We start from the raw sequence: 26,876 nt of genomic DNA on the forward strand, positions 1-26,876 counted from the left end.
CCAATAGAAGGAAATTCTTTGTCATCCTCTTCATTCACAATCTTTCTGATTGTGGAAATATTCAGCTGAAATATAAGTCGTTTAGATTCAGATGAAACATTATATAAATTCTGTTACATTGAATATGTTCGCTACCGTCTGACGTATTGTGGATTTTGGAATATCAGGGTATAACTATTTGAATGAGCGTACCTGAATTCTAAATAGCACTTCCTGAAACCCTGTCTCTTTTTTCAATCACTTTCGGCATTTTCGTAATGAAAATTGATATTAGTTGTGGCAACGGCGTTATGACATTACAGACATTTCATGAGTGCCAACCTTACTCCGTTCTAGTTACAAAAACTTGAGAAAATTATTTCATGGCCAACCGACTGCTAAAATAAATATGAATGGAGTATAGAAATTCGAATGATTATTTAGCCAATGATACATACATTGTCGCATCCGTTAAAATCCGAATATAATCCGATATAATCGAGTCTCCTCGTCTGTATTTTTGCCAAGAAACATCAATGGACCCAACCTTGAATTTTTCGCTTTTTTATGCGGAATCCACGTTTCATTTTTGTATAAATGACAACGAATATATCATTCTATATTCGTACCATTACCTGCTATGTGGTAATTCCAAATCGCAAACATATTGGCCGAACCAGATCGTAAATTCTTTCTATTTTCGCTCGTTTGAATTATCTACGTTTCGCCCCTGAACATTCTGAAGTTTTTATTGAGTCCGTCGAGCAGCTGGTCGGTTTTTATGCGGGCGAGAAGTTTACTTTCTAAAATTTTCCTTTCCTCCATCATCCGACGTCATCCTGAGATGTTTATGGTTTTTTTTTTCGGCAACGATTTCAGATTGACAGATCAGAGCAGATCGTCGGATCGGTTTGAAGGGTTATAATGACTAGGGAAATAGATGAATGGTTTTTCTAGATGTCCAAAGCTCGACTGTAAACCAGAGAGCCACTGGATCTGCCTCAAAGAACATTGCCCATGAAAGTATCCGAAAAACATTGAAAAATTGGCTAGAGGGTGCTTGTGAGACAGAGGAAGCCAAAGCCGAGCAATGTTGAGGTCACCTTACAGGGTGAGTCTTTGACTCGAACAAATACACTGCGCACATTCTGAAAATCTCAATTTTAATGGAAGTTAACTCTACATTGACTTTATAACTTATTTTTTATGTTCTCTCGGGAAGGTTTTGAACGAAACAAGACACTTTAAATCGAAGAAAAATTCAGGATTTCACCGAATCTTATGTGAAAAAAGAGAAATGAACAATTTTCAAAATAGTGAAATGCTGATAAGTGATTTAATACTTGGTATTTCCACCCCTTGCGTTAATTACAGCTCGGCAACGACGGTTCATACTCAAAATGAGTGATCTTAAAATGTTCTGATCTAATCCTTCCCAGATTTCTCCGAGTTGGATTCCTAAGTAATTAAGAGTAGCTGGATGATTTTCTGAACTTATCAGCCTTCTATTGAGGTTGTCCCAAACCTGCTCAATCGGTTTGAGATCTGGACTTCTTGCTGGCCATTCCATTCGAGAGACTTCAACCTCTTCAAGGTACTCCTGAACGATGCGCGCACGATGGGGTCTGGCATTATCGCCCATAAAAATGAAATTTTCACCAATCTATGGGGCAAATGGCACTACATGCTCTTCAAGAATGTTCCTTATATACTTATCAGCATTCATAGCTCCATTATCAACGACCACTAGGTCTGTGCGAGCAGTCAAAGATATTCCACTCCATACCATAATCGATCCTCCCCCGAAACCAGTAGTATTGCACTGAGCATATCTTTCATGTGGACGTCTGTATACAAGGGAACGTCGATCACAATGGTAGAGACAGAATCTAGACTCATCTGTGAAAAGAACTCTTTCCCAATCGGCCTCTTCCCAATGGATCTCGCAAAATCCAAACGCGCCCTTCGATGGACTGGGGTAAGAGCTGGGCCTCTTGCCGCGACACGAGGCCTTAAATCATATTTTCTGAGGCGATTTCTCAGTTTGCTCAAGCTGAATTTGAAGGAGGCGAGCGGTTGCAAACCGTTGTCTCAACGAAGAAACTCTCAAGTAACGTTATTGAATGGCAGTTGTTACCCTGTCCTGGTCTTCGGACATTCATACCTGTCTCCCTGAATCGCTGCAACATTCTGGACACACTTGTATGGGAAACTCCAAACCTTTCTGCAATTCTTGTGTATGTCCACCCTTCTTCTCGCAAAACTACCGCTTAGGCACATTCCTCTTGGGTCAAATTGCGTGTTTCGCGTTGCATAGCGATCGAGTGTAGAAAAACGAAAAAAAAACTATTGATCACTAGAATTGATCGAGAACAACTGATTTTAGAATGGAGCCAATACATTCAAAATCTGATAATATCATCCTTTTTTATTCCTGCTGGGAAAAAACATCTGTATTGAAGAAAACCGTTGAAAGTGGATAACATATGCATGCATAATTCTGATAAAAATAATTTTATCATTGAGAACACCTTCAGTTGTAGAATGAATTTGAGATTTCCATAATGTGCGTTAATTTTTTTGCGCAGTGTATTTGTACGAGTCAAAGACTCACTCTGTATATCCTTTTGAATGAAAGGAGTTCTTGACTGAGTTGAATTTTTGGTTTTCAGTTGAAGAATTTAGATACTGTGAAATCTCAATTTCCTCTATCGTCTGTGTTGTATAAAATACTCTTCCATTGAGTTTAAGTACAATATTCCTGGTTTGCTTCTATTGACTATATTTATTTTGGATTTTTTTTGCAGGTGAGTTCTCATTCGACTGAGGTTTCTTCCGATTGGTCCAACAAGGAGGGTGAGATTTTTAAAACTTTAAATTTTTTCCCCGTTTCTATTATCGGTGACATAAATTGTATATTGTGATAAACACTGGCCAATGGACCAAATGACTGTTCCGTTTTAAGTGACATAAATAATCTCGAAGTCGTAATTTCATTTCGAATTTTTAGTATCCCATTAAATATAAATAGAAATATTCGCATGTTGGATATTGCTGACAAATGCGATTCGCGAACTTGGAAAAAATTTTCAGGATTTACTTTCTTGATCAGAAATGTGTGTTCTTATAGAATTTCCTCCATGTTGGAATGGATTAAGAGAAACAACCAGCGCCATATCATTTTATTATAACATCTTCCAAAATTAGCACACAAGTAATATTCATCTACACTGCTCAAAAAATGAAGTGGATATTCGAGAGGCGTATGTTTGCGTATAACACAAATAACGTCCTCAAATAAGAAGTAGGGATCCCATTTGAAAAAATTAAGTTTTTGCTGTTTTCGTGTCGAGTGAAAAGACGAAGAATTTTGGAACACCCTTGTTATCAGAAACGCATCCTCAGGATCTTAGTGACTTTCTCCAAAATTTCAGCATCCTAAAATGTGAAAAGTCTTTTCTGTGCCGATTTCATTGGATGAATTTCATCCATCTCGGCACAACCGTTCGGTCTTGACGAATTTTTAACTGAGCCCATCTTTTTGGGAATTTTTCGGAGGTTAACTTCCGAGTCGCGTATGTTCTAAGAAAATCATCGTAGATCTGAATGTTATACATATTCGGAAAGGGCAAGTCTCCTGGTAATAAATCTGAGAACTTCATCCATCTCGGCACAACCGTTCGGTCTTGAGGAAGTTTCAACCGACCCCATCTTTTTGGGAATTTTTCGAAGGTTAACTTTCAAGTCGCGTATGTTCTAAGAAAATCATCGTAGATCTGAATGTTATACATATTCTGAAAGAGCAACTCTTCTTGTAATAAATCTTCCTCACTTCATTCATTTCCGAAAGTATCAGGAATAGGTATAGGGAAGTACTAGGCAAAAATACTCAGATGGGGTCATAGAACCGAAAAATTTACAATAAATAGTGGGTCCCATTTGAAATTACGGAGTTTGTAGTATTTTTTCGTGAGAGGCAACGTTGCAACATTGAAAATATGTTAGTCAGATAGATCACAAGCTTAATCAATCATATGATCCGTTCTCTGTAAATGTCCCCATCGTGGGACACCCTGTATGTCAAATTATCCGCTCCAATTTTTGAGCAGTGTATATCTCTGCAACGTCCCTACAAGAAGGAACGATGTAACAGCCTTATCAAGACCAACTCTCGATCGTTGTTATGGTTTTGTTCAAGCATTGATAGCATTTACCTATAGGCTCCTTTGTTCGAATGTTCGAATTGTTCCAATTATTGCGGAATACCATCTCCCCGTTTCTCGGGGGTTTATTTATGAATCCATTCGCACTCATCGACAGCATTATCAACAGAAACAACGGTGATCGTTGACGTTTCCCAATCCAGATATTCCTCGAGATATTCAATATGTTTATATTGGAATGATTGGAACAATGCGGTTCGGTGCCTTCGGTAGGATGTGACGAATGACATATAATGGCTTTCGATCACGAGCCTATGCTAGATAGGCTGGAATTTCTGATTTCCACCGATGCGAAAAAAATCAGTATCATCCCTAAGAGGGGTCTAGACCGTTTTAGGGGTCAGTTCAAAAAGCGCCAGAAACCATGAATTTATATGGGATTTTCATTATTATTCAATTCAATCAGTTCGACCTCTAGGAAAGCCAGGAATATTTTATCCGCAAATCGCTATCGAATATTTTACCAACTTATGAATATTTCAGGGATACGCGAGGATATATTCTTAGCCTGTTAGAGAACCAAACAAAATTTCAATCTCAAAATATTTTATTACTCAAAATATTCTCCTCTTGATTGGATACATTCATTACAGGGAACCTGCAACGTGTCTAGACCTTTAAAAAAATTTTTTTCTTCTTGTTCTGCAAACCAGACCTCCACAGCTTCCATTACTTCCTCGTTGGAGGAAAATTTACGACCTTTCAAAATTATTTTTAGTTGAGGAAAGAGATGAAAGTCGGATGGAGCCAAATCTGGTGAATAAGGGGGGTGTTCTAGTAATTCAAACCGTAAATCACGAATTTTTTGCAAGGCAACATGAGATTTGTGTGCAGGGGCGTTGTCCTGCAAAAACAAAACACCTTTGGATAGCTTTCCGCGTATTTTCTCTTTAATTTTTTCCCGTAGAGTGATCAGTAATGTCGAATAGTAATCTCCTGTTATTGTTCTACCCTAATCCAAAAAATCAATCATGATTACTCCATGGCAATCCTAAAAAACTGAAGCAAGAACTTTTCCAGCAAATTTTTGGACACGAAACTTCTTAGGTCTTGGAGAACCAGAGCCATTCCATCGATTGTTGCTTTGTTTCTGGATCGTAGAAATGTACCCAAGTCTCATTTCATAGCAACAATTCGGTTTAAGAAGTCTACATCGTTTCCAAATCGAGCACAGATCGAACGCGATGCTTCTACCCTTGCACGTATTTGATCAACATTCAAACATTTGGGGAACCATTTTGCAGCAATTTTTCTCATGCCCAAATTGACGTGAACTATAATATGATGAACGCGTTCGTATGAAATATTCAGTGCTTCAGATATCCGTTTTAGCCCATTTCGACGGTAGTATATTTTTTTCAGGGCCGAAGCGGAAAACATGGTATAGGAAAAAGTGTTACTTATGACCTCAAGGATCTACTGTTAAAATATTCGTGCGATCCAAATACTCACCCTGTATTCAACGAAACTCGACTAATGCGAAAACGAAAGGAAGTTGATGCAACTCGATCAACATCGGTCCAAATCATGCTGGAAAAGCCTATTATTTCCCGATATCGGACGCTGGATTCAACATCGGCGAGCATAACGAGTTCTTTCTGCTTGGCACCGGTCCAGAGGTTCCGTTCGAACATCAACAATGAAACATGAACGACGTGCATCGGTTTTGTTCTTTGCTCCTCTCGCACAACACACAAGGCCGTTGGTGGTTGTCCAAATAAACGATGACGAAATCCGAGATAGTTTCCAGTCGGAATGGTATAATGTAAAAGCGAAGTTTTATTTCGGTCAAGCTGTCGATAATCAGGATTGCGCGTACGGCCGTGTAGCGCGATTTCGATTTCACACGTTGGCATTGCTGGGATTCTTTGCGATTGTTTCAATTATCTCGAACGACGTTCGCAAACAACGCTGTTATTGAGGAAAAAGATCGACATGCTTTGATACGGAATTGAATTCGGGGTTATGAGGAAACTAGGAGATACTAAAAATATGCCTTGGAGGATCAGACAGGTTTTGTCGACTTCGGGTATGGAAGAAAAAAATATTCATAGGAGGATGTATTGGTATCTAGTTAGCCTAGAACAGTTCCATGCATGAAAAAAATATTGCGTTAACATACCAACGAACGATAACTCATTAGAAGTGTCAGTGTGAAGTTTGAGGTCAAAAAAGTTAACCAGAGTTACGCAATAAATTAAAAGAAAGAAGATGTCCACCGAAATTGTGAAAATCGAAAAATTGGAGTATCGAGCCATCATCAAGTACCTGTATTTAAAAGGGTTAAGAGGTAAGCAGATTTACGAAGATATGCTTAATACCCTTGGTGATCGATGTCCTTCGTATGCGACCGTTAAAAATTGGACTGCAAGCCTCAAAAGAGGTAAATTTTCCATTGAAGATGATGACCGATCGAGAAGGCCAGTTTCTGTGTCAGTCCCCGAAAATATCGATGCAGTTCATAACATGATTTTATCAGACCGTCGAATTGAGCTAAAACGGCTATCTGAAGCACTGAATATTTCATACGAACGCGTTCATCATATAGTTCACGTCAATATGGATATGAGATAAAATGTTGCAAAATGGATCCCCAAATATTTGAATGTTGATCAGATACGTGCAAGGGTAGAAGCATAGCGTTCGATCTGTGCTCGATTTGAAAACGATGTAGTCTTCTTAAGCCGAATTGTTAATATGGATGAGACCTGGGTACATTTCTACGATCCAGAAACGACGCAACAATCGATGGAATGGCGATACTCTGATTCTCCAACACCTAAGAAGTTTCGGATAAGGGTAGAACAATAACCGGAGATTACTATTCAACATTACTGGTCACTCTACTGGAAAAAATTAAAGAGAAAAGACGCGGAAAGCTATCCAAAGGTGTTTTGTTTTTGCAGGACAACTGCCCTGCACACAAATCTCATGTTGCCATGCAGAAAATTCGTGATTTAGGGTTTGAATTACTAGAACACCCCTCTAATTCACCAGATTAGACTCCATCCGACTATCATCTCTTTCTCCAACTGAAAAAAAGTAGAAGGTCGTAAATTTTCTTCCAACGAGGAGATAATATCTAATGGTCTCTGGGTACAAAAGAAGCAAGTTTTCTGAAAGGCCTAAGATGACGCTCATTCACCATTTCGCAATGGCAAACAACTCATGAAACGCCGTGTATGTAGAAGGAAACTCAACGAATTAGGCAAAACTAACAATCAAGAAGTGAAGAGGCTAATTTACTGGCAAGTAAAGGAGCATACTGCATACTCCTTTCAGGGAGTACAAATTGGCGAATGCGCACGTAACCAATATTTCATATCAAACCATTTTCTATAAATTCGAATCATAAACGGTCTCGCATTTTGTCGAAAAATTTTCCGCTTTTTTTCGCTCGACATTCCTTTCGTTAGGTTCACTCCGATACCAGTTTCCCAAAGAAAGCATTTGACAGGTTGAAATATGTCGGATTGCAGTTGCGACAACTCGTGATTTAACCCAGTAAATATTTTGATTTCGAAAGATCGATTCCTTATGGGAAACGGACAACAATGTTATTTATGATTTTCATAATAGAAGCGTCCTAATAAATCAGCTTTAATCTCCATACTCTCTTCGAATTGGCCGGTTCTATGTGAGAATTATAATGATGAGTTGCCCATATTTATAGTTCATTCTTTGTTGAAGGGGATTATCCAGAACTTTTTTTAATATTTTCATATTCGTGCAACTATAACACTTAATTGTTTATGTTGGATCGTAAACTAACAACGGAGTCCAAAAAAGATAGACAGTTGCGGTTTTTTAGTGTCATACGCGATGACAGAATAGCCGCTGTGTTTCGTTTATTCACAGTAATTTGGGCAATATTCCTGAACATATATCCACACTCCTGATTTAACGACTTTCATTCCGTACAAATATATCGAATTTTATGGACACTGGAAAATAACTCCGTGATTGTTTTGGTGCCCCGTTTTACGAGCTACAACAAATCATATGCATAATATCAACGGCTTCGTGCATTTCGACTCGTACGCATCCTCCGAATTGAATTTCGTGGTTATGGAGGGATTTTAAAAAGTAAAAAAGAAATTGTGTTGTTGCCGTTTATCACTTAGAATTTTAACGAACATGTATACTCCATTTACATTTATTTTAGCAGTCGGTTGGCCATGAATTAATTTTCTCAAGTTTTTGTAACTAGAACGGAGTAAGGTTGGCACTCATGAAATGTCGTTAATGTAATAACGCCGTCGCCACAACTAATATCAATTTTTATTACGAAAATGCCGAAAGTGATTGAAAAAAGAGACAGGGTTTCAGGAAGTTCTATTTAGAATTCAGGTCCGCTCATTCAAATAGTTATACCCTGATATTCTAAAATCCACAATACGTCAGACGGTAGCGAACATATTCAATGTAAGAGAATTTATATAATGTTCCATCTGAATCTAAACGACTTATATTTCAGCTGAATATTTCCACAATCAGAAAGATTGTGAATGAAGAGGATGACAAAGAATTTCCTTCTATTGGTAGACCCAAAAAAGTGGTGGCATTTGAGAATTTTATGTTTGAGTGAATTAATGCGAAAAGTTTACTATAGGATTTTCGATGAATGTCATCGTAGATTAAGTCCAGAAAATTGAATTTTCTATTTTTCATTTGACTTGTCCTTTACATTGTAAATGTCTTAAGGTAATAATAAATACCTAATTATTATTATTATACCAATGTATACAGATGAACAGCCACAAATAGGCGCCAGTTGTCCTGTTAATTGTTTATTCATGTGAAATTTTAGTTTAAAGGTGAAGTTCATCTTGATTGAAACTTTCTTTAATTCCTTTTACTTATATTGATGCAAGATGATTTTGGTTGAAGAATTTAACATTCTTGTAATTATCTGTTAATTCCTTCGGGAGATACCCATTCCCAACCACTGCATCATATGCATTTCATCTTCGGGTTAATATTTTTGAAATCTACAACTGATGTAACGTATTCAAACTTTAGCCAAAGAAGGTAACGAACATTAACTCTCCTCAAGCTAGTGCATATTATGATATTATACTGATATCTTGTATTTTCCATGCAAATAACTGGATTTGGTATGCCTTCAATCAGTTTGTATAAACTTCAATTATGTTCGTCACATATTTTCCGAAGAGATTCGACATTGTGATAAAACACGTAATAACAGAAATTTTTACGTAGAACGGGCAACATAGCGTTGATTTAAAACCCAAAAATGTTTTAACAAGCGTCATAACCCCACATTTTCGTACTATACAGAGTGAAATGTGTCAAATTCCCATGGCCAACCGAGTGCTAAAATAAAAGTGAATGGAGTATAACTACCAATGAGTTATGTTCCAGTGAATTAAACTTCGCTGGAAAATTATCCTGAAATCACGAAATATCCAAGTTCTACGAAGAAATTTACTGGGAATCACCCTGTATATTGAACCCCGTAACGTCACGTTTGACCCTGCGTTTCCAATAATTAATTTCTGCATGGAACCGAGATCGACTCTGATTCGAAACGTTTTCTGGCGTTGAGCTGCTGCGCGTTTCGGAAAATTTGGCAGGGCTTTCGCTAACGTTTTCATACAATGTAGGCGACAGCGACTCGCTGGGCCAATTGTATCTCGACTGGAAAACTTTGTTTACGCTTCCCAGGTAATTAACGGTCGAATCCGGGTCCATTAACTAACTGCCTGCGAGCCTACGACCGAACCGTCAACTTTCGGAGATATTTCGCTAACTATTTTCATAGATTTCCTATTTGGTTGGTGTTGAAATTTGTTCTTGACGGGAAATTCGCTTTGATTCGTTTCTGAAATGAACGGGGTTCGAGAAATTGGTTCACCCACGTGTTCGGTTATCAAACTCGTCTCCAATTGGGAAGAGAACATTTTTTGGATATTTAAATTTAGTTCTCGTGGTCATGAATACCTTCCTGAATATTTCTTACAGTTTGTTTGAATCCTCAATTGTTTCCTCATGCTTGGGAAATGTTCTCTTCGAAATGGAGTCAGGTTGAAGTGATTTGGGTAATTATTCATTGTCAAGTTGGCCTTTGAAAAGTTCCCTGAAAGATGGGGTCAGTTAAAAATTTGTCAAGACCAAGCGGTTGCATAGAGGTCAATGAAATTCTGGAATCTATTGTTAGAAGAGTTGCTCTTTCAGGATATGTAGCACTTTTTGCTCTGCGATGATTTTTCTGGAAGATACGTGTGTAGAAAGTTGACTGTCGAAAAAGCAGATTTACGAAGATATGCTTAATACCCTTGGTGATCAATGTCCTTCGTATGCGACCGTGACAAATTGGACTGCAAGATTCAAAAGAGGTAAATTTTTCCATTGAAGATGAGCCAGTTTCTGTGACAGTCCACGAAAATATCGATGCAGTTCATGACATGATTTTATCAGAAGTCGAATTGGCCTAAAACGGGTATCTGAAGCACTGAATATTTCATACGACCTCGTTCATCATGTAGTTCTCGTCAATTTGGACATGAGAAAAATTGCTGCAGAATAAATCCCCAAATGTTTGAATGTTGACCAAAAGGGTGCAAGGGTAGAAGTATCGCGTTCGATCTGTGCTCGATTTCAAAACGATGTAGACTTCTTGAACCGAATTGTTACTATGGATAAGATTTGGGTACATTTTTACGATCTAGAAATAAAGCAACATTCGATGGAATGGCGACACTCTGGTTCTCCAAGACCTAAGAAGTTTGGTGTCCAAAAATCTGCTGGAAAAGTTCTTGCTTCAGTTTTTTGGGATTTCCATGGAGTAATCATGACTTATTTTTTTGGATAAGGGTAGTTTTTGTAGGACAACGCCTCTGCACACAAATCTCATGTTGCCCTACAAAATATTCGTGATTTAGGGTTTGAATTCTTAGAACGCTCCCCTTATTCACCAGATTTGGCTCCATCTATCAACTATATCTTTACTCAACTGAAAACAAGTTTGAAAGGTCATAAATTTTCTTCCCACGAGGAGGTAATAAAAGCTTGGAGGTCTGGTTTGCAGAGCAAGAAGAATCTTTTTTTTTTAAAGGTCTAGAGACGTTTCAGGTTCGCTGTAATAAATGTATCCAATTAAGAGGAGAATTTGTTGAGTAATAAAATATTTTGACATTTAAATTTTGTTCGGTTCTATAGTAGGCTGAGAAATTTTCAATATATCCTCGTATATGTGGTGTATGATCTCTGAAGTATTATTGGAGGAAAATCTTCTCTGTTCATATACATCATATTCGTTGTTGGTGAACATTTGGGAATGGCCTTGCTGAAGCAACCTTAGATACCTAGTCCAAAGAATATGTCATAGGGTCTACCTGACCATTGTTCAACATTGATACCCACCAAAACTGCTATTCATAGAATAACTTATGTTGTGTGTTTGGTGTAGTGTATTTACTAGTGCTCTCTCCTGAACAGAACTCCATGAATAACAAGCCCATCATTGCTAACTATCCTACTATATATGTACAACTTTATTGTCTCTACCAACAAGGCATCCAAAGACTGAGAATTCGTGGAACATCTTACAACATATTGAAACAGGGGCATTGAAACAGTGTAAAGTTCTAGATGTCACTTAGTCTATATCAGCGACAAAATGAGACATAACCTAATTTCGAAACTCTGTTCTTCCTTGCTGGCGAAATGTAGGAAAGCCTTTGGTGCTTGTACCTCCATCCCGACAGCGAGAATTACATGACCTCGATGCGTTAAAAAAAGAATTGTCGGGCATTAATTATCCGAAGCGTCAGTTAGACTAAACTTAGATTTGGACATAGGCGGATCTGTCGTGGTTTTGAGATGCTCTTTCCTAGAACCGAACGCTGGCTGTCGCATACACCTTCGCTCTCATGGACGAATCTCGGTAATTGGGACGCAAGAAAAGTGGGTCAGTACGTGTAAGCTCATTATCTTCGGGCGTAATGATAGAAACGGGCACGGACACGAATTTTGCAAGCTAAATCAGCTCGGTTCTTTTTAACATCGGTCATGTGGTTCGACGAATGAAATAGAACCTTGGAAGTAACTTACTTCCTTACGATCCTGATCCATAATTACCTTGTGGAAGAGACATGTTGTAATATGTTTAAAGCATGTGTGCACCCATGCACCATGAAAACTATAAATTCGAATGTCTCCTGAAGCGATTTTAGTCATGGTCGGTGTGGGAACCTCCAGAGGAATGGATTTTCGCTTGAAGAGATAGGTTTTGCTATGCAGGGGAATATCTCCAACTATTCAGATGTTCCCTAACTCATAGTAAATTCATCTCCAAGCTGCTTCGCTGCACTGATGATCATGCGTTTAGGGTTAATGACTGACTTTTCTTGCTTGACCTAGGTTGAGTTATGATCACCTTGCTGCACTGTACTTATTATGAGGATGGAGTCAACTTTGAGTGGGAAATGGTTAGAAATGTCTAATCCAGTTCTTTTAGTTGGAGAACGAATTGGGTGAGGTGTCATGGTGCATCTTCCAAGTGAATAATGACAATATGGATGGTCTTGATATATTCCATTGTCTCTTGGTTTGTTCCACAAGATCTCTGTATTTCGAAATTTTCCAGTGTGCCTATCTGGTAGATTATTGTAATTTGGAATCGACACAACGATTAATGGTGCACTGTTTTCATCTGTATTCAGCAATATGAGGTCAGGTCTACGTTAGTTAAGCGAATTTCTGGCATCCTCCGGTGATATGCTGGATGGTTTCATGGGTCCCACAGCTATAACGACAGTCACCGAGGCATTCTTGACGGTATATTTCATATTCATAGTTCGTCGTTGGAACCACTTGACTCTGGATGGCAATGATGAAGCCCTTTGTCTCGGGAAACAACTTTCTGGGAGTCAACCAGGCCATTTTTCAAGAATCTTGTCAACAGCATCATGTCTATTTTTGTACTCCGTGCCCGCGAACTTCTGACATCCCCCGGTGATATGCTGGATAGTTTCATGTATCGCACAGCCATAACGACAGCTATCGTCCTGGATGTCGAGCATGAAGCCCTCTGTCTCAAGAAACAACCTTCCGGAAGTCAACCACTAGTTCGACGCAGATATGTCGACGTAATCATGGTAGACCCCGTTCTGGTGCCTTCCATGCAAAGGTTTCCCAATCAGTTTCTGCATTTTATTTTCTGCAGAGTGTTCGACGGTTTCCAAGTGATCCTGCTGTAGCTTCAACCGTGTAGAACTATCAGCAACACAAACTACTCGATAGAGTTCTGACGAAGCAGCCTTGCTTAGGAAATATTTCCGAAGTCCTTCAATTTCCTGGGACATACGGTTGGACAAATCAGCAATTCCTCTACCCCCAAGATATCGTGGCAGCTCTGTCTGTTCTATTGAGCTTTTGGGGTGATGTTTATTGTGTTTAGTCAGCATCGTCCCTATTTTTCTCTGTAAAGCTGCTAAATCGGTGGTCGTCCAAGGGATGATACCGAATGAATAGCTCAGCGCCGAGCAAGCGTAGGTGTTAATCGCTTTTATCAGATTCTTGCTGTTAAGACCAGTTCATTATCCTTCTCAATCTTCGGGTGAACTCCTCCGTTAATTCTTTCTTCATCTGGCTCTGATTGATTTTTCTTGCCTGTTTTATGCCTAGATACTTGTATGTGTCTCCTTCCTAATGCTTCAATTTCTGCACCTTCCTTGAGTTTGAACGTACCATCTTCTATTTTCCCTCTCGTTATGTTCAGCAGTCGACATTTTTCTAGTCCAAATTTCATTTTGATGTCTTCCGAGAATCCTTCCACCATTTTCAGCATCTGTTGCATTTGTTTTTCGATAAATGCGAAGAGTTTCAAATCGTCCATGTAAAGGAGATGATTCAGTTTCATCATATTTCTACTGCCGCTCTTGATGGAAAATCCGTAGTCCGTATATAGAATTCAATCTATGAGACAAGGGATTCAGGGCCATGCAGAACCACAGAGGGCTCAGCGAGTCTCCTTGGAAAATTCCGCGTCTTATTGGAATAGGTCCTGTTGTAATGGAGCAATCTGCTGCTTTCATTTGAAGACTAGTACGCCAGGTTGACATGGCGTTTTTCAGGAATTTAATAATATTGGGATCCACCTTGTAAATCTTCAAGATCGTCAAGAGCCATTCGTGAGGTATAGAATCGAATGCTTTTTTGTAGTCTATGTGCGCAGCGTAAAGATTCCTTCGCTTGGAGAACGCTTGATTGCAGATAACTGAATCTATTATAAGTTGTTCTTTGCACCCTCGGCTGTCTTTGGTGCATCCTTTCTGTTGCATGGCGATGATGTTATTCCTTTCGCAATGGTTGTGAATTCGGTTTGAAATGCACGATGTGATTAATTTGTACATCGTTGGAAGGCATGTGATAGGTCGGTACTTGGATGGGTCTTCTGTATTCCTTTGGTCTTTAGGTAACAGGTATGTTGTGCCATGTGTAAGCAATACTGGCATTCTTTCAGGATTTTCAATGACATCATTTATTGCGGAGGTCAATTTGTCATGCATGATCCAAAGTTTCTTGATCCAGAAGTTCTGTAATCCATCAGGCCCAGGTGTTTTCCAGTTGTGTAGTCCTCTGATAGCTGATTTTACTTCTTCAATTGTGATCTTGTCATGCTGCATCGGCTCATATTTTATAGCTTCAGACTTTTCATCTTCGGTATCTCCATTGAACTGAGGTTTCGTTGAATATTGTTCGGTCCATAATTGTTCAATGGCTTCCTTTGGTGGTAACCTTTCGAATGAATTATTGTCTCGTTTCCGGCTATAATTTCTTTTATATCTCCTCAGGCGTTCTGCATACAGACTTAATTTTTGCTTCAGAGTGTCGAGGCAATGGTGAGCTGTAGCATTCTCCGTCTCTCGTTCTGTGTGTGTCCTGTTTCTATCCATGATCTCTTTGACAGCTTTCACAACCTTTCTTTCTCGATTCCCGTTCAAGTACTCCGTCAGTCGTCCAATGTCTCTTCTTAGCCTTTCTGTTTTTTGTTGAAGACGTTTCTGCCATGCTGGCACGTGTAATTCGTGTAATTTTAGATTTTTCTTATTATTATTGCGAAACTGGTAAATCCGAAGATCGAACAACAATTTCCAAGAACACTTCACCTTCCGCGAACCTCTCCAACATTCAATCAGTACCAAACGCTCGCATCCGACGAGACATATCAATCAGTCCAGTGGGTACTCGACGGGCGTAATTTCACCTTCCGGAGAGCAGCCTCAAACGAGCCCTGGATCCGTCCGGCATTAAGTGGTGCACGTCAAAACGGGCCTCTCGGTTTGCGGACAATCGGCGGCCGTCCTTTGACGAGAGCACGAGAGAGCTCCTTTGGGACCCTCTGCGGAACCGAATAAAAACCAGCTGTAACGCGTTACAGCAGCAGTCCGTGCCTCTGGCGTATCCGTGTTTATTTCCACGTCTGTCAATAACCTCATATTCCGATGGGTTACTTAACATCGAGTTTTCCACCGAACGGGACTAAGCGAATGGGAAATGTTATTCGGATTTTTTTCAACGCCCGGATTCTCGCCAGAAATATCCAGATAAATATCGATATTTCGATTATGCGTTGGTCCGATTCGATTCTCTGGCGTTCGAAATCGATCGAATTCCTGGCGTTATTCGTTACATAAAAGATGGTCCAATAACAAGGCACGATTGGCATTTCGCGCCATCTTGGCTGTCATAATGTCAGATGAGTATGTTTTGCCAAGTCTATGGATTCACACTGACACTTCTTATGAGTTACTGTTCGTTGCTATGGCAAAGCAATATTTTTTATGCATGGATCTAGGCTAACTAGATATCAATACATCCTCGTATACCATACCAAAGTTTTGAAACCATCATAACAACTTTTCTCACTTAAAACTGCCCAACCAAACAATTGACTCAGCCTGAATTTGAAGATTTCTCAACATTGAATACTTCATACTTAATCCTCACTATGAGTGTTTTATCTGCTATACCTTTAGCAAAATCATAAAATTCTTTTGGTCGAGATGAAAGGCTGGTCTCTATTTGCCCGATTAACCTGGTCAAGGACCAGCGACGGCTCAAGAAATAGGTCACCTCCAGTTTTCAACCTGGATCATGGTACGTTTCGAAGTTAAATCGACTGCGTCAAATGAAATGGCAGCTCGGAATGTATCGTTACGGTGGATAAACATCTACACGGTGCCATTGTCCACGTTCACTCTCGATCTTAACGCTGTTATGAACAGATAGGAGTCTGCCTTCGATCCAGGAAAAAGACGTCCTCTTTCCCGAAAACAGGCAGCGATCGATATTGAACAGCTTCTCGTCCTGTGTTCCTTTTGTCGTAGACGATCTCTCTGGGAGTTATTTGCACTTGTCAAGTGCGGCGTTAACAATCGAATCCTCGTCTTAATTGCTTTCCGTCAAGTTTGGGATCTGTCGCTCTCGACCTATTTCCTATGCCCGCTCTTCTATTTTAACCGTTTTGGCACCCGGCTACTGTAAATATTATGTTCGATCCCCCGCAAACTGACGAATCGAAATCTAGATTTTTCGCGAGCAGCTGTACCTGACATTCGTGATGTCTTCCTTGTAGTTTTGTTCGGCCGACGACAGGACTTTGGACGCGGTCAACTTTCGAGTTATTTGTGTAATTTTAATTTTTAGCGGTTGCTAGTATTGGTCGGCTTCGGTTGAGTGTTTTGGGATTTTTTCCGGTGGAAATCTGAGGGTTTTGTCATTAATTATCGACCGAAAGATTCCAATGAGACTCATTTGTGTTTGCCACTGTTTAAATGAACAACTATTGGCCAATTATCATGGATATTTCAGTTGCACTCCACCGGCTTCGAATGTATAAGCTGTTGTGACGACATAGTCTTAATAGTTAGACGAGAATTCGAGAGCAGCAAGAGGACCCCAGAATTGTCTTGAAATAGTGCTGCTCAGTGGGACTGAACATTAACCCACCCAACCACTCAATCTCATTTACCCAGAAAAAGAACCTACCTGCTATGAGATCTCTCTCAAGCGTATTATTTATAACAAAGCAACAAAGGTCTTAATGGCTTAAGAAATCTGGCTGTTAAGAATTAAGGATGAAACCCAAAGTCACGATGATTGCGATACCAGTAATATCTGATGGACCAATAGCCTGGCATGCCAAGGCAAGTTAGAACAATACATAGAGATCCCTCTTAAGGATATAGAGGCTAGCCTGTGTTTGTATCACAGGAGCTATGAGCCCAATGCAGATATCACATCTCTTCATCTTGTGATGAATAGATCAGCCCATGAGGCTATCCGAAGATTATCCAGGCAAGGTACTGGAATGAGGGAATCAGAAATTAGTCAGCGGACCTTTCCAGCGACTAGCATCCAGAAAACTTTCACTACGATGTTAAATAGAAAAGAAGATTGGGAAAGGAGTCCACATTCCCAGTTCTCAGAAGGAATACCATCAGATGGTACACAGAAGGTTTGAAAACCACTTCGAGGACTGGCGCTCTCTGACACTAAACAGGAGCTCTCATCAGAAGACTCCCAACATCTTCCAAGATATTACCAATACTGCGAAGTCTGCTTGAGACAACCTAGGATACAGTAAGGGACTAGAACTAGAGAACTACTCTCATTCGACGCCAGAGCATCCTCTGTAAATCGAAACAGTGTAGTACGATTGACTGACAGTCACTAGAAAGTTCTCCTGGAAGATGCTTCGAGCCAGTTTCCATAAGATTCGATGGCAAGTCTCAAACATTCCTCCTCAATGCCATCGTCCTCTTTGTCGCTAGATTTCGTGTGATTCTCGAAATTCGGCGATGGACCGAGCTGTTGTCGTGTCGTGTCGTCGTTGAAATAAGCGGGACAGATGCCAAGTGAAATTGTCTAGTGTCGAACACGCCCATTAAATCCCGTAGAGAAAATAAAAACTATTTCGAGAATCGTTCATTCAACGCTCGACAATTTTATAACGGAATATTTTTGTTGTGTTGACTCTCGCCCGAAAACCTCGATATTATCAGATGTTACGAAAACGAAAGGTTTGATTGATCGCGGATTAGTCGTGGCTGTTTAACTGGCGAATTTCGGGAACGCAGGCCCGGTTCTAGTTGGAATTATTCTCATTGTTGGTACAACTCTAACACTTGAGGCATTGAATCTAGAATTGTATATCTTTGCACACCTTGTAACGTTTCTTCGGATGTCTCTAGTGCGCCAGCTATTCTATGAAGTTGGAAGTCAGCAGGGATAGGGCTCGAACAAGACGGCATAGAAAGACGGCGGTTCACCCCTGAGTACGTTCGGTTCACCCCGGGTTTTCACACCAGAAGAGAATTGGAAACGGAATGTCTCTCATATGCCGAAAATTTCTTGACTCCGGCTTATTGGTACTAGCGAACTAACACTGAGTTATCTCCCAATTCAGGATTTTTTCACGGCACTACATCGTTTTTCAGTATTGAAAAAGGAATAAAAACGGTCCGCTATGTTAACCGTTTCAAGCGATGTCGTGTTCCTGAATGGGAATCAAAAGCGTGTTGATTAAAACCGTAACGAGAACATAAATGATCAAATAACTTTGAAATAAGGGTCCATTTCTGTAAAAAAAAATGAGATGCATGCCTGAAAAAAATAGTGTCAGCCATTCGATCAAAGATCCAGACGTGACCCAACATACAAGAAACGAAATTTCGACGAATAAATAACAGAGAACTCCTTCGGAAAGAATAAATTATTTCAATCTGTAGCGATCGCAAACATCTCATCATTGAAGCGAATGTCTCGGCTCCTAGTCGTATTATACTCCCCCGCACTCTCGTGTAAAAATAGGTGAGTGAAATGTACGTACGTACGTCCCTGAGAGCGTTCTCGCATCTACTCGATCGCTCGTCGGTGGACAAATCGACGACTTATAGCTGCGGCCCTCATAACGAATGCATGAAATCTTGGGAGGAAAATGGATTTCGACGGCTGAGATCGCCAACGATCGGAATGGGGGAATTATTATGACAGAAAGCAGATTGGGATTTTTTTTAGTGGTTTCGCAGTAGGAGTTCTCCTATGGCATATCGGGGATGTTCAGATTTTGGTGAATTACTGTTGTGGACTGTTACCAGATAACTGAATTGTATATTGCAGTGTAAAAACATTTATTGTAAATCATTCACAATCATAAAATGAATTTATCACCCGCATAAAGCTAATACAGTACCAAATACAAATATTAACAACATCTATAGACTTTTAGAGTGATATTATCCAACTGAAAACAAAGGTAATCTAGAAAAGTTCATATGAGAGGTCATGCAACGTTTGCAGTGACAGCAGAACAGTCAATGAAAAGCCTCTGTATCACACCAGAAAAACAGAGGGTTTGAATAATGAATTTGAATGAGAAGGCTGAGTTGTAATAAAGATGCTAGCCAAGAGTTGAATACAAGAGGTGAAAGCTGAATTATCTAAGTCTGTTCATCAATGAGATCAATACAGTAAATATACAAGCTTGAAGAGCACAAAATTCATCAATGAATACAACATTTACGGAGATAGACTGCTTACGAGTGAGCACGATTAGTACGTCCATCAGAAAAATAGGATATACAATTGATAAATTATGAGCGATACATAATGAGAGTACTGAATAAGGAAAACCACTAATCGTTGATTTCGAGAAGAGCAGAAGGCTTGAGCTCTACTCTGTATATCCATCAAGATGAATTAATATGACAATATATCAATGAGAGTACATTCATTCATCTGAAACTCGATTACAGTAACTAGTATATACAGGGTGTATTTGAAGGTGAGGCTTTTTTTCAACAGAAGAAGCATATTCGGCTTGTTGAAGTCGCTTCTCACCCTCATTAATGAAGTAAACGAAGACTCTGTGCGGAATCTGTGGCGTTCTTAAAGCAGCGATTTCATGCGAAAACGTCGAAACAGGAAGGAATCTTTAAGGTATTCGAAATGCACAAGTCTCAATGTACTTTTGGCACCCACGATGTTCGCTAAACCGACTACGAGCCCAATAATGATTATGGTTGGAACGGTATCAAAATAATAATTTCAGTATTTCGGTCCTCGCGCCGTGCACAATCGATCATGGACGTAAGGCCGGCGTAGAATGTTGTTTTTTTTCTCGAATTCCAAACTATTTAGCGGATTAAAGCCAACTAGAGACAATAAATACTCAATGACGCACTAAAGACTGTCGAGCTGGCGAAAGTGGACAATTAGCACTCCGAAAATAATCGCTTTTCGCGAGAGGCGATAAATTTCCGAGCAGTTCGGAGAGTGCATTGTGAAAAGGATATCTCGAACTTAATTTCGTCGAAAAGACGAGAGAAATCATCAATTTTTTTATCCGAATGAACGGGTCATTCAAAGCTAATACTTTTTTCTACTTCTCGGGCATTTTCTTCTGAGCCTGAGGTCAGAAAACACCTCTAGCACAATTCAGTCATTTGAAAGAAGTGTCCTTCTCACATGCCACATTAGATGGCGTTCCCATACATGATACTCATTCCATTGCGTCAACGAATAGCACCTGTACACCTGAAACTGGGACGTTGGATCGATTTGCCATATTCCACGCAAAGATTGAGCCGTTCCTTATGAAATATGGATGTATATAAGTCATATAGACCGTTTCGGATCTTTCTCTTGCCAATTCTAATCTTAGGAAGCTTCTAACCTCTTTCTTTTGACAAATCGCCGCCATCGACGTGCATTGACGCAGCAACACTTGTGCCACATTAACCGGCGAAAAATGCCGGTCGTAATTAAATTGTCACAGAGGATGAAGCCGACGCAGCTCATGAGTCGGGTGCCATTTATTGTTTATTGTATAAATAGTGAAAACTAAAATAAACCTTCGGTTTATTTACATACGCACTGTTGAAGTGGGGCGTAACATCAATTGAGAATAGAAACACCTGTATATATTCGACGTCCTTGAAATCTATTACTGCGTTACTCGAATCACAGCAAGGATCTCCATTTCGTTTTGTTCATTTCGAACCACCGATATGTTTTGACAGAGGTGAATTAAATGATTCAGTTGAGAATCGAGGGGACTGGTAGATCTAACATACCGGTAGATATTATTTTACTGGTGGATACATATGTTCTTCGGCAAATGCAACTCGTCGATTTGAAAAAACGGTTTCTTCTTCAGTTGTTAAGCTGCATTCACAATCAATTCGCGGGCCGAAGTGCACTTCGGCACGAAATTTACCATTCGCAATAATCTTGGAACCAAATACTCAAATGAATCAAAAATGTAACTGATCAAAACATAAGCATCAGCATCATCTATAGCCGGCACGAAATTCCTTGCCGAAGTGATAGTTTGCAACTTGCAAGAAATTTTGTCTTGAATTTCATTGTGAATGGTAACGGAGAACGCCATCTGCTAAGCTTCCGTGCCGAAGTGCACTTCGGCCCGTGAATTGATTGTGAATGTAGCTTTAGTCGTGAAGTCTTCCAGAGTCATTGGACGATAATGCAACATCTCGGCCTTGAGGTACATAACCACATAGAAAAATAGGACTTGAATCAGGAGAGCGAACATATCTTGGAGAATTTCTTTCATTCATTGCTGCATCCCGTTACCAAGAAGATTTCTTCTTGTCTTCAGAGTCTTTTTGTAGATTTCTACAAAAAGACTCGAAAACAAAACTATCGGTGCGATCAAACTTATTATTTCTTAGGGCTACTTTCGACTGTGTGCCCTCCTGTGATTGAAGAGACCCAATAGTTACCTACAGATCCTTCCACACTCAGGGCATGGATAGTCACCAACCAGATCTGACCGCCGCTGTATCCTTCTCGAGTCTTCATTATAACTGTGGACCAAGGACCTCCACTGTGATCTGTCTAACGCTAGTTGTTCCCAGTTATGATTGGCATCAACTGATTTTAGGGATTGATGCAGTATATCCTCGAATCGCTTATACTAGCCTCCTGGTTTCCGAGCTCCCTCTGTCAATTCGCCATACAGAGCTATTTTGGGGAAGTCTTGTGTCATGCATCATCAGGATGTGGCCGCTCCATCTGAGTCGGGCCTTCGTTACTTGAATCTCAATTGTTATACAACTCGCGCGCTGCAAGACTTCTGCATTTGAAACTCTATGGAACAATCTGATGTGCATTATTTGTCTTAGAAGACGTTGTTGCGTTTATTCAAGCAGCTTTCGCTTCCGTATAAAAGCGTTGAGAGGTCCACTGCTTTGTGAACAGCTGTCTTGGTCTTCATATTGAGGTCGTGATCTTTAAACACTCTGTCCTTTAGCTTCCAGAATGCCCGTGATGCCGAATTGATACGGTCCGTGTCCAGGTTAGCCCTATAGTATTTATGAAGCTTCCCAAGTATTCAAACTGCTCGACCTCTTCTAGAGTTTGTTCCTCCAGGCTGATCTGTTTGAAGGCTTTCTGGCCTTTGTATTCATGAAGCTTCCCAAGTATTTGAACTGCGACCTGTTCTAGAGTTTCATCCTCCAGGCTTATATTTGTTTGAAGGCTTTCTAGCGAACTTACCAGGATTTTTGTTTTGTCAATATTGAGTCTAAGGCCTAAACCTTCATATATATGTTTAAATAAGTGCGCAGTCGTCTGCATATTGAAGTTTCGTGATAAACTTTGTACGGGTTTTTGCTCTGATGCGCTTCAGGTTAAACAGGCCTCCAATAAATTTCAATCTTAATCCAACACTTCTTACAGGTATACTTATGTCGGTTGTAGAGCCATTATGCTGTATCCTAGCGGTGTTTTTGGTATGGAGGCTTTCACACATTGCTAAGAATTTTTCGGGTACTCCAAGGCGTCCCATGATTTTCCATAGCGCTCTCCGATCCACCGAGTCAAGGCCTCACTTAAATCGATGTAGGCTGTATAGATCCTTGATTGTTGTTCATGGGCCTTCTCTTGCAGCTGACGCAGAAGTCAGGCCTAATAATTCCTATTGACGCCAAACGGTGAAATTCCTTTCTTATACACCTACCATATTACGAATGGTTGAATAAGACGAATCGTCGGTGCGACGTATGGGGTACCTATGGAAAGGGCGTTTCATGGACTCGGGAACTCGGGCTTTTTTCAACACTATGGATAGAGAAAGCATTTCCTGCATTCCTAACTATGAATTCTTTTTCTGGTGTCCCCTGATCTACAGGTATCTGTCTTCCAGCCATCCAATCGCTCCCTAGGTGATACGATTTCCTCAATATCGGCGCTGAAATCGAACCTGAAAATACGCCCGTTCCTCAAGACGTTTCCTTCCGTACCAACGGAAATTTTACAAAAACCCCCAAGCCTCCCTTTCCCCACGGAACGTTCGCTGGCCATCAATCTCAATGTTTTATATTGCGCGCGCCAAATCAGAGAGCCCGTTCCTTAATTACGAAATATGTCTCGCTCTAACCAATTCTATTTGCCGGATTAATTGCGGTGAAATGAAAATGGAACGCCATCATTAAATACGCCCACGTGCCACGAAAGCAATTGTATACTTCATTCAACTTTATTTTAGCAGTCGGTTGGCCATGGAAATTTGACACATTTCACTCTGTATAGTACGAAAATGTGGGGTTATGAAGCTTGTCAAAACATTTTTGGGTTTTAAATCAACGCTATGTTGCCCGTTCTACGTAAATGTTTCTGTTATTACGCATTTTATCACAATGTCGAATCTCTTCGGAAAATATGTGATGAACATAATTGAAGTTTATACAAACTGATTGAAGGCATACCAAATACAGTTATTTGCATGGAAAATACAAGAGATCAGTATAATATCATAATATGCACTAGCTTGACGAGAGTTGATGTTCGTTATCTTCTTTGCTTACATCATTTGTAGATTTCAAAAATATTAACCCGAAGATGAAATGCTTATGATGCAGTGGTTGGGAATGGGTATCTCCCGAAGGAATTAACAGATAATTACAAGAATGTTAAATTCTTCAACAAAAATCATCTTGCATCAATATAAGTGAAAGGAATTGAAGGAAATTTCAAATCAAGATGAACTTCACCGTTGAACAAAAATTTCACATGAATAAACAAGTAACAGGGCAACTTGCGCGTATTTGTGGCTATTCATCTTAATACATTGATGTAATAATAATAATCAGGTATTTATTAGTACCTAAGACATTTACATTGTATAGGACAAATGAAAAATAGAAAAATCCATTTTAGGGAACTTATTCTCCGATGACATTTATAGAAAATCCTGTAGTAAACTTTTCGCATTAATTCACTCATACATAAAATTCTCAAATGCCACCACTTTTTTGGGTCTCCCAATAGAAGGAAATTCTTTGTCATCCTCTTCATTCACAATCTTTCTGATTGTGGAAATATCCAGCTGAAATACAAGTCGTTTAGATTCAGATGAAACATTTTATGAATTCTCTTACTTTGAATATGTTCGCTACCGTCTGACGTATCGTGGATTTTAGAATATCAGGGTATAACTATTTGAATGAGCGGACCTGAATTCTAAATAGCACTTCCTGAAACCCTGTCTCTTTTTTCAATCACCTTCGGCATTTTCGTAATAAAAATTGATATTAGTTGTGGCAACGGCGTTATGACATTAACGACATTTCATGAGTGCCAACCTAACTTCGTTCTAGTTACAAAAACTTGAGAAAATTATATCATGGCCAACCGACTGCTAAAATAAATTTGAATGAAGTATACGTTACGACGTTCAATTCGTATATTCAGAAACGTCTCAGCTGCCGTCATTTTACCACTACGTCAACGTTAGGATAGGGAAGGATTGGCCGCGGAACGAGCAGTTTCGACGGGGTTTTTTCCACGAATACGGTTAAAGGATATTTCCGCCTCACGTACAGATAGACAAGAACATTCCGCGATCGAGTGAAGTCACTATACTGGGAATGACGGTGATAGTGGTCGCAAAGGAATATTGAGCACCTTAATAGGTGAAAATGCGATTACTTACCCCAACGGGCTTGAGAAGAAACCTAGGCGAATCTCCACTGGTCTGGCAACAGAAAGGAGGTTCCAAAGAGAAGGGAAACAGGAACCAACCTTCCATCAGCACAAGCTTCGTGGTTATCACCTCGCTGGTAGAGCAGACACAAGGCACTCCACTCAAAGTTGCTCAATAGACTTGCTATAAATGTGGCGATATTACAGAGGATAACTTTGGTTTAACGAGAAAACTTTCGGCACGTCCGACGATGCTATTATTATTGTGAAGGTTGAAAGACGAAGAGTCCGCCCGCGAAGTGTCGCTAGCGACTGGGACAAAAAACGCCTGACAAACCAGAGACAGGCTAACAGTCGCGATCGGACACAGTCTCTAATTCAATTATGAGTTTTCATCAATTCAAGATGTCATCATGAAATGCCGAATGTACACTGCGCAAAAAAATTAACGCACATTATGGAAATCTCAAATTTATTCTACAACTGAAGGTGTTCTCAGTGATAATTATTTGTATCAGAATTATGCATGCATATGTTATCCACTTTCAACGGTTTTCTTCAATACAGATGTTTTTTCCCAGCAGGAAAAAAAAGGTGATATTATCAGATTTTTAATGTATTGGCTCCATTCTAAAATCAGTTCCTCTCGATCAATTCTATTGATCAATAATTTTTCTTTCGTTTGATTTTCTACACTAGATCGCTATGCAACGCGAAACACGCAATTTGACCCAAGAGGAACGTGCCCAAGCGGTAGTTTTGCGAGAACAAGGGTGGACATACACAAGAATTGCAGAAAGGTTTGGAGTTTCCCATACAAGTGTGTCCAGAATGTTGCAGCGATTCAGGGAGACAGGTATGAATGTCCGAAGACCAGGACAGGGTAGACCACGGGTAACAACTGCCATTCAAGAACGTTACTTGAGAGTTTCTTCGTTGAGACAACGGTTTGCAACCGCTCGCCTCCTTCAAATTCAGCTTGAGCAAACTCATGAGGTGCAAATTAGCACTCAGACAATAAAGGTAAGCGCACATACAACGGCATCGGACGGACGGCATGGAAGGAACGGCACGGCAGCGGCGGAATTTTTATGAAGGTATCGCACATATAACATCGGAATCGCCGGATTCCGGAGGAATAGATTAGTTGCGGTGAGGAACCAGCGTTCGTTCTGGAGGAAGAAGAGTTTCAAAAGCGAAGGAATCGTAGACGAATGTGGATACATGACATATGTAAAAAAGGAAGGATTTTGGAGAATATGTTCATTTATTTCCGGACTTGATGAAAGACGAAAAAAAAATGGTTGCTATAATTTCTGTCACTTAAATTGTACAGGGTGGGCAAATTTCGATGTTTTTGCACTACAGCTTTTAAACCAGAGGAGATAGACAAAATCTGATACCCCATTCTCGTTCTCTTTTTCTGAGAAACTTACAATAGTTACTAGTGATTTTTAGCCACTTTCTTTTGTTTTTGAGTTATAAGCAAAAATTGGAAAAATGGCGATATCGAAATAAATTTATATCTCCGCTAATACTGATGATAGAGCTCTGAAATCGAAACATTATACAGGCACTTTTTTACGTAGAATCCAGTGGCGTGCTCGCCTTTTTGCAGGATTTTTAATTACGAAGCTATGATCCAAAGTTTTGTTTTTTTAAATGGGAACACTAGTTTTCTGTGCAATTTTTTGAAAG

At 39.8% G+C, this 26,876-nt stretch overlaps 1 protein-coding gene across 6 annotated transcripts in view; it reads left to right on the forward strand.

Annotated features, from left to right (window-relative positions):
* LOC123312181 (myocardin-related transcription factor B) overlaps positions 1-26,876 on the forward strand; it is an 84,314-nt gene that overhangs the window by 20,655 nt on the left and 36,783 nt on the right. For 3 of the 6 annotated variants that reach the window (XM_044896477.1, XM_044896447.1, XM_044896455.1), the window contains exon 2: positions 2,787-2,835. The exons of the other annotated variants lie outside the window; for them this stretch is intronic. In XM_044896477.1, coding sequence (XP_044752412.1) covers positions 2,787-2,835 — 49 coding nt within the window. The remainder of the gene's footprint in view (positions 1-2,786; positions 2,836-26,876) is intronic. 6 annotated transcript variants of the gene reach the window in all.

The sequence above is a fragment of the Coccinella septempunctata genome, chromosome 1 (assembly GCF_907165205.1).
Source record: "Coccinella septempunctata chromosome 1, icCocSept1.1, whole genome shotgun sequence".
Lineage (NCBI taxonomy): Eukaryota > Metazoa > Arthropoda > Insecta > Coleoptera > Coccinellidae > Coccinella > Coccinella septempunctata.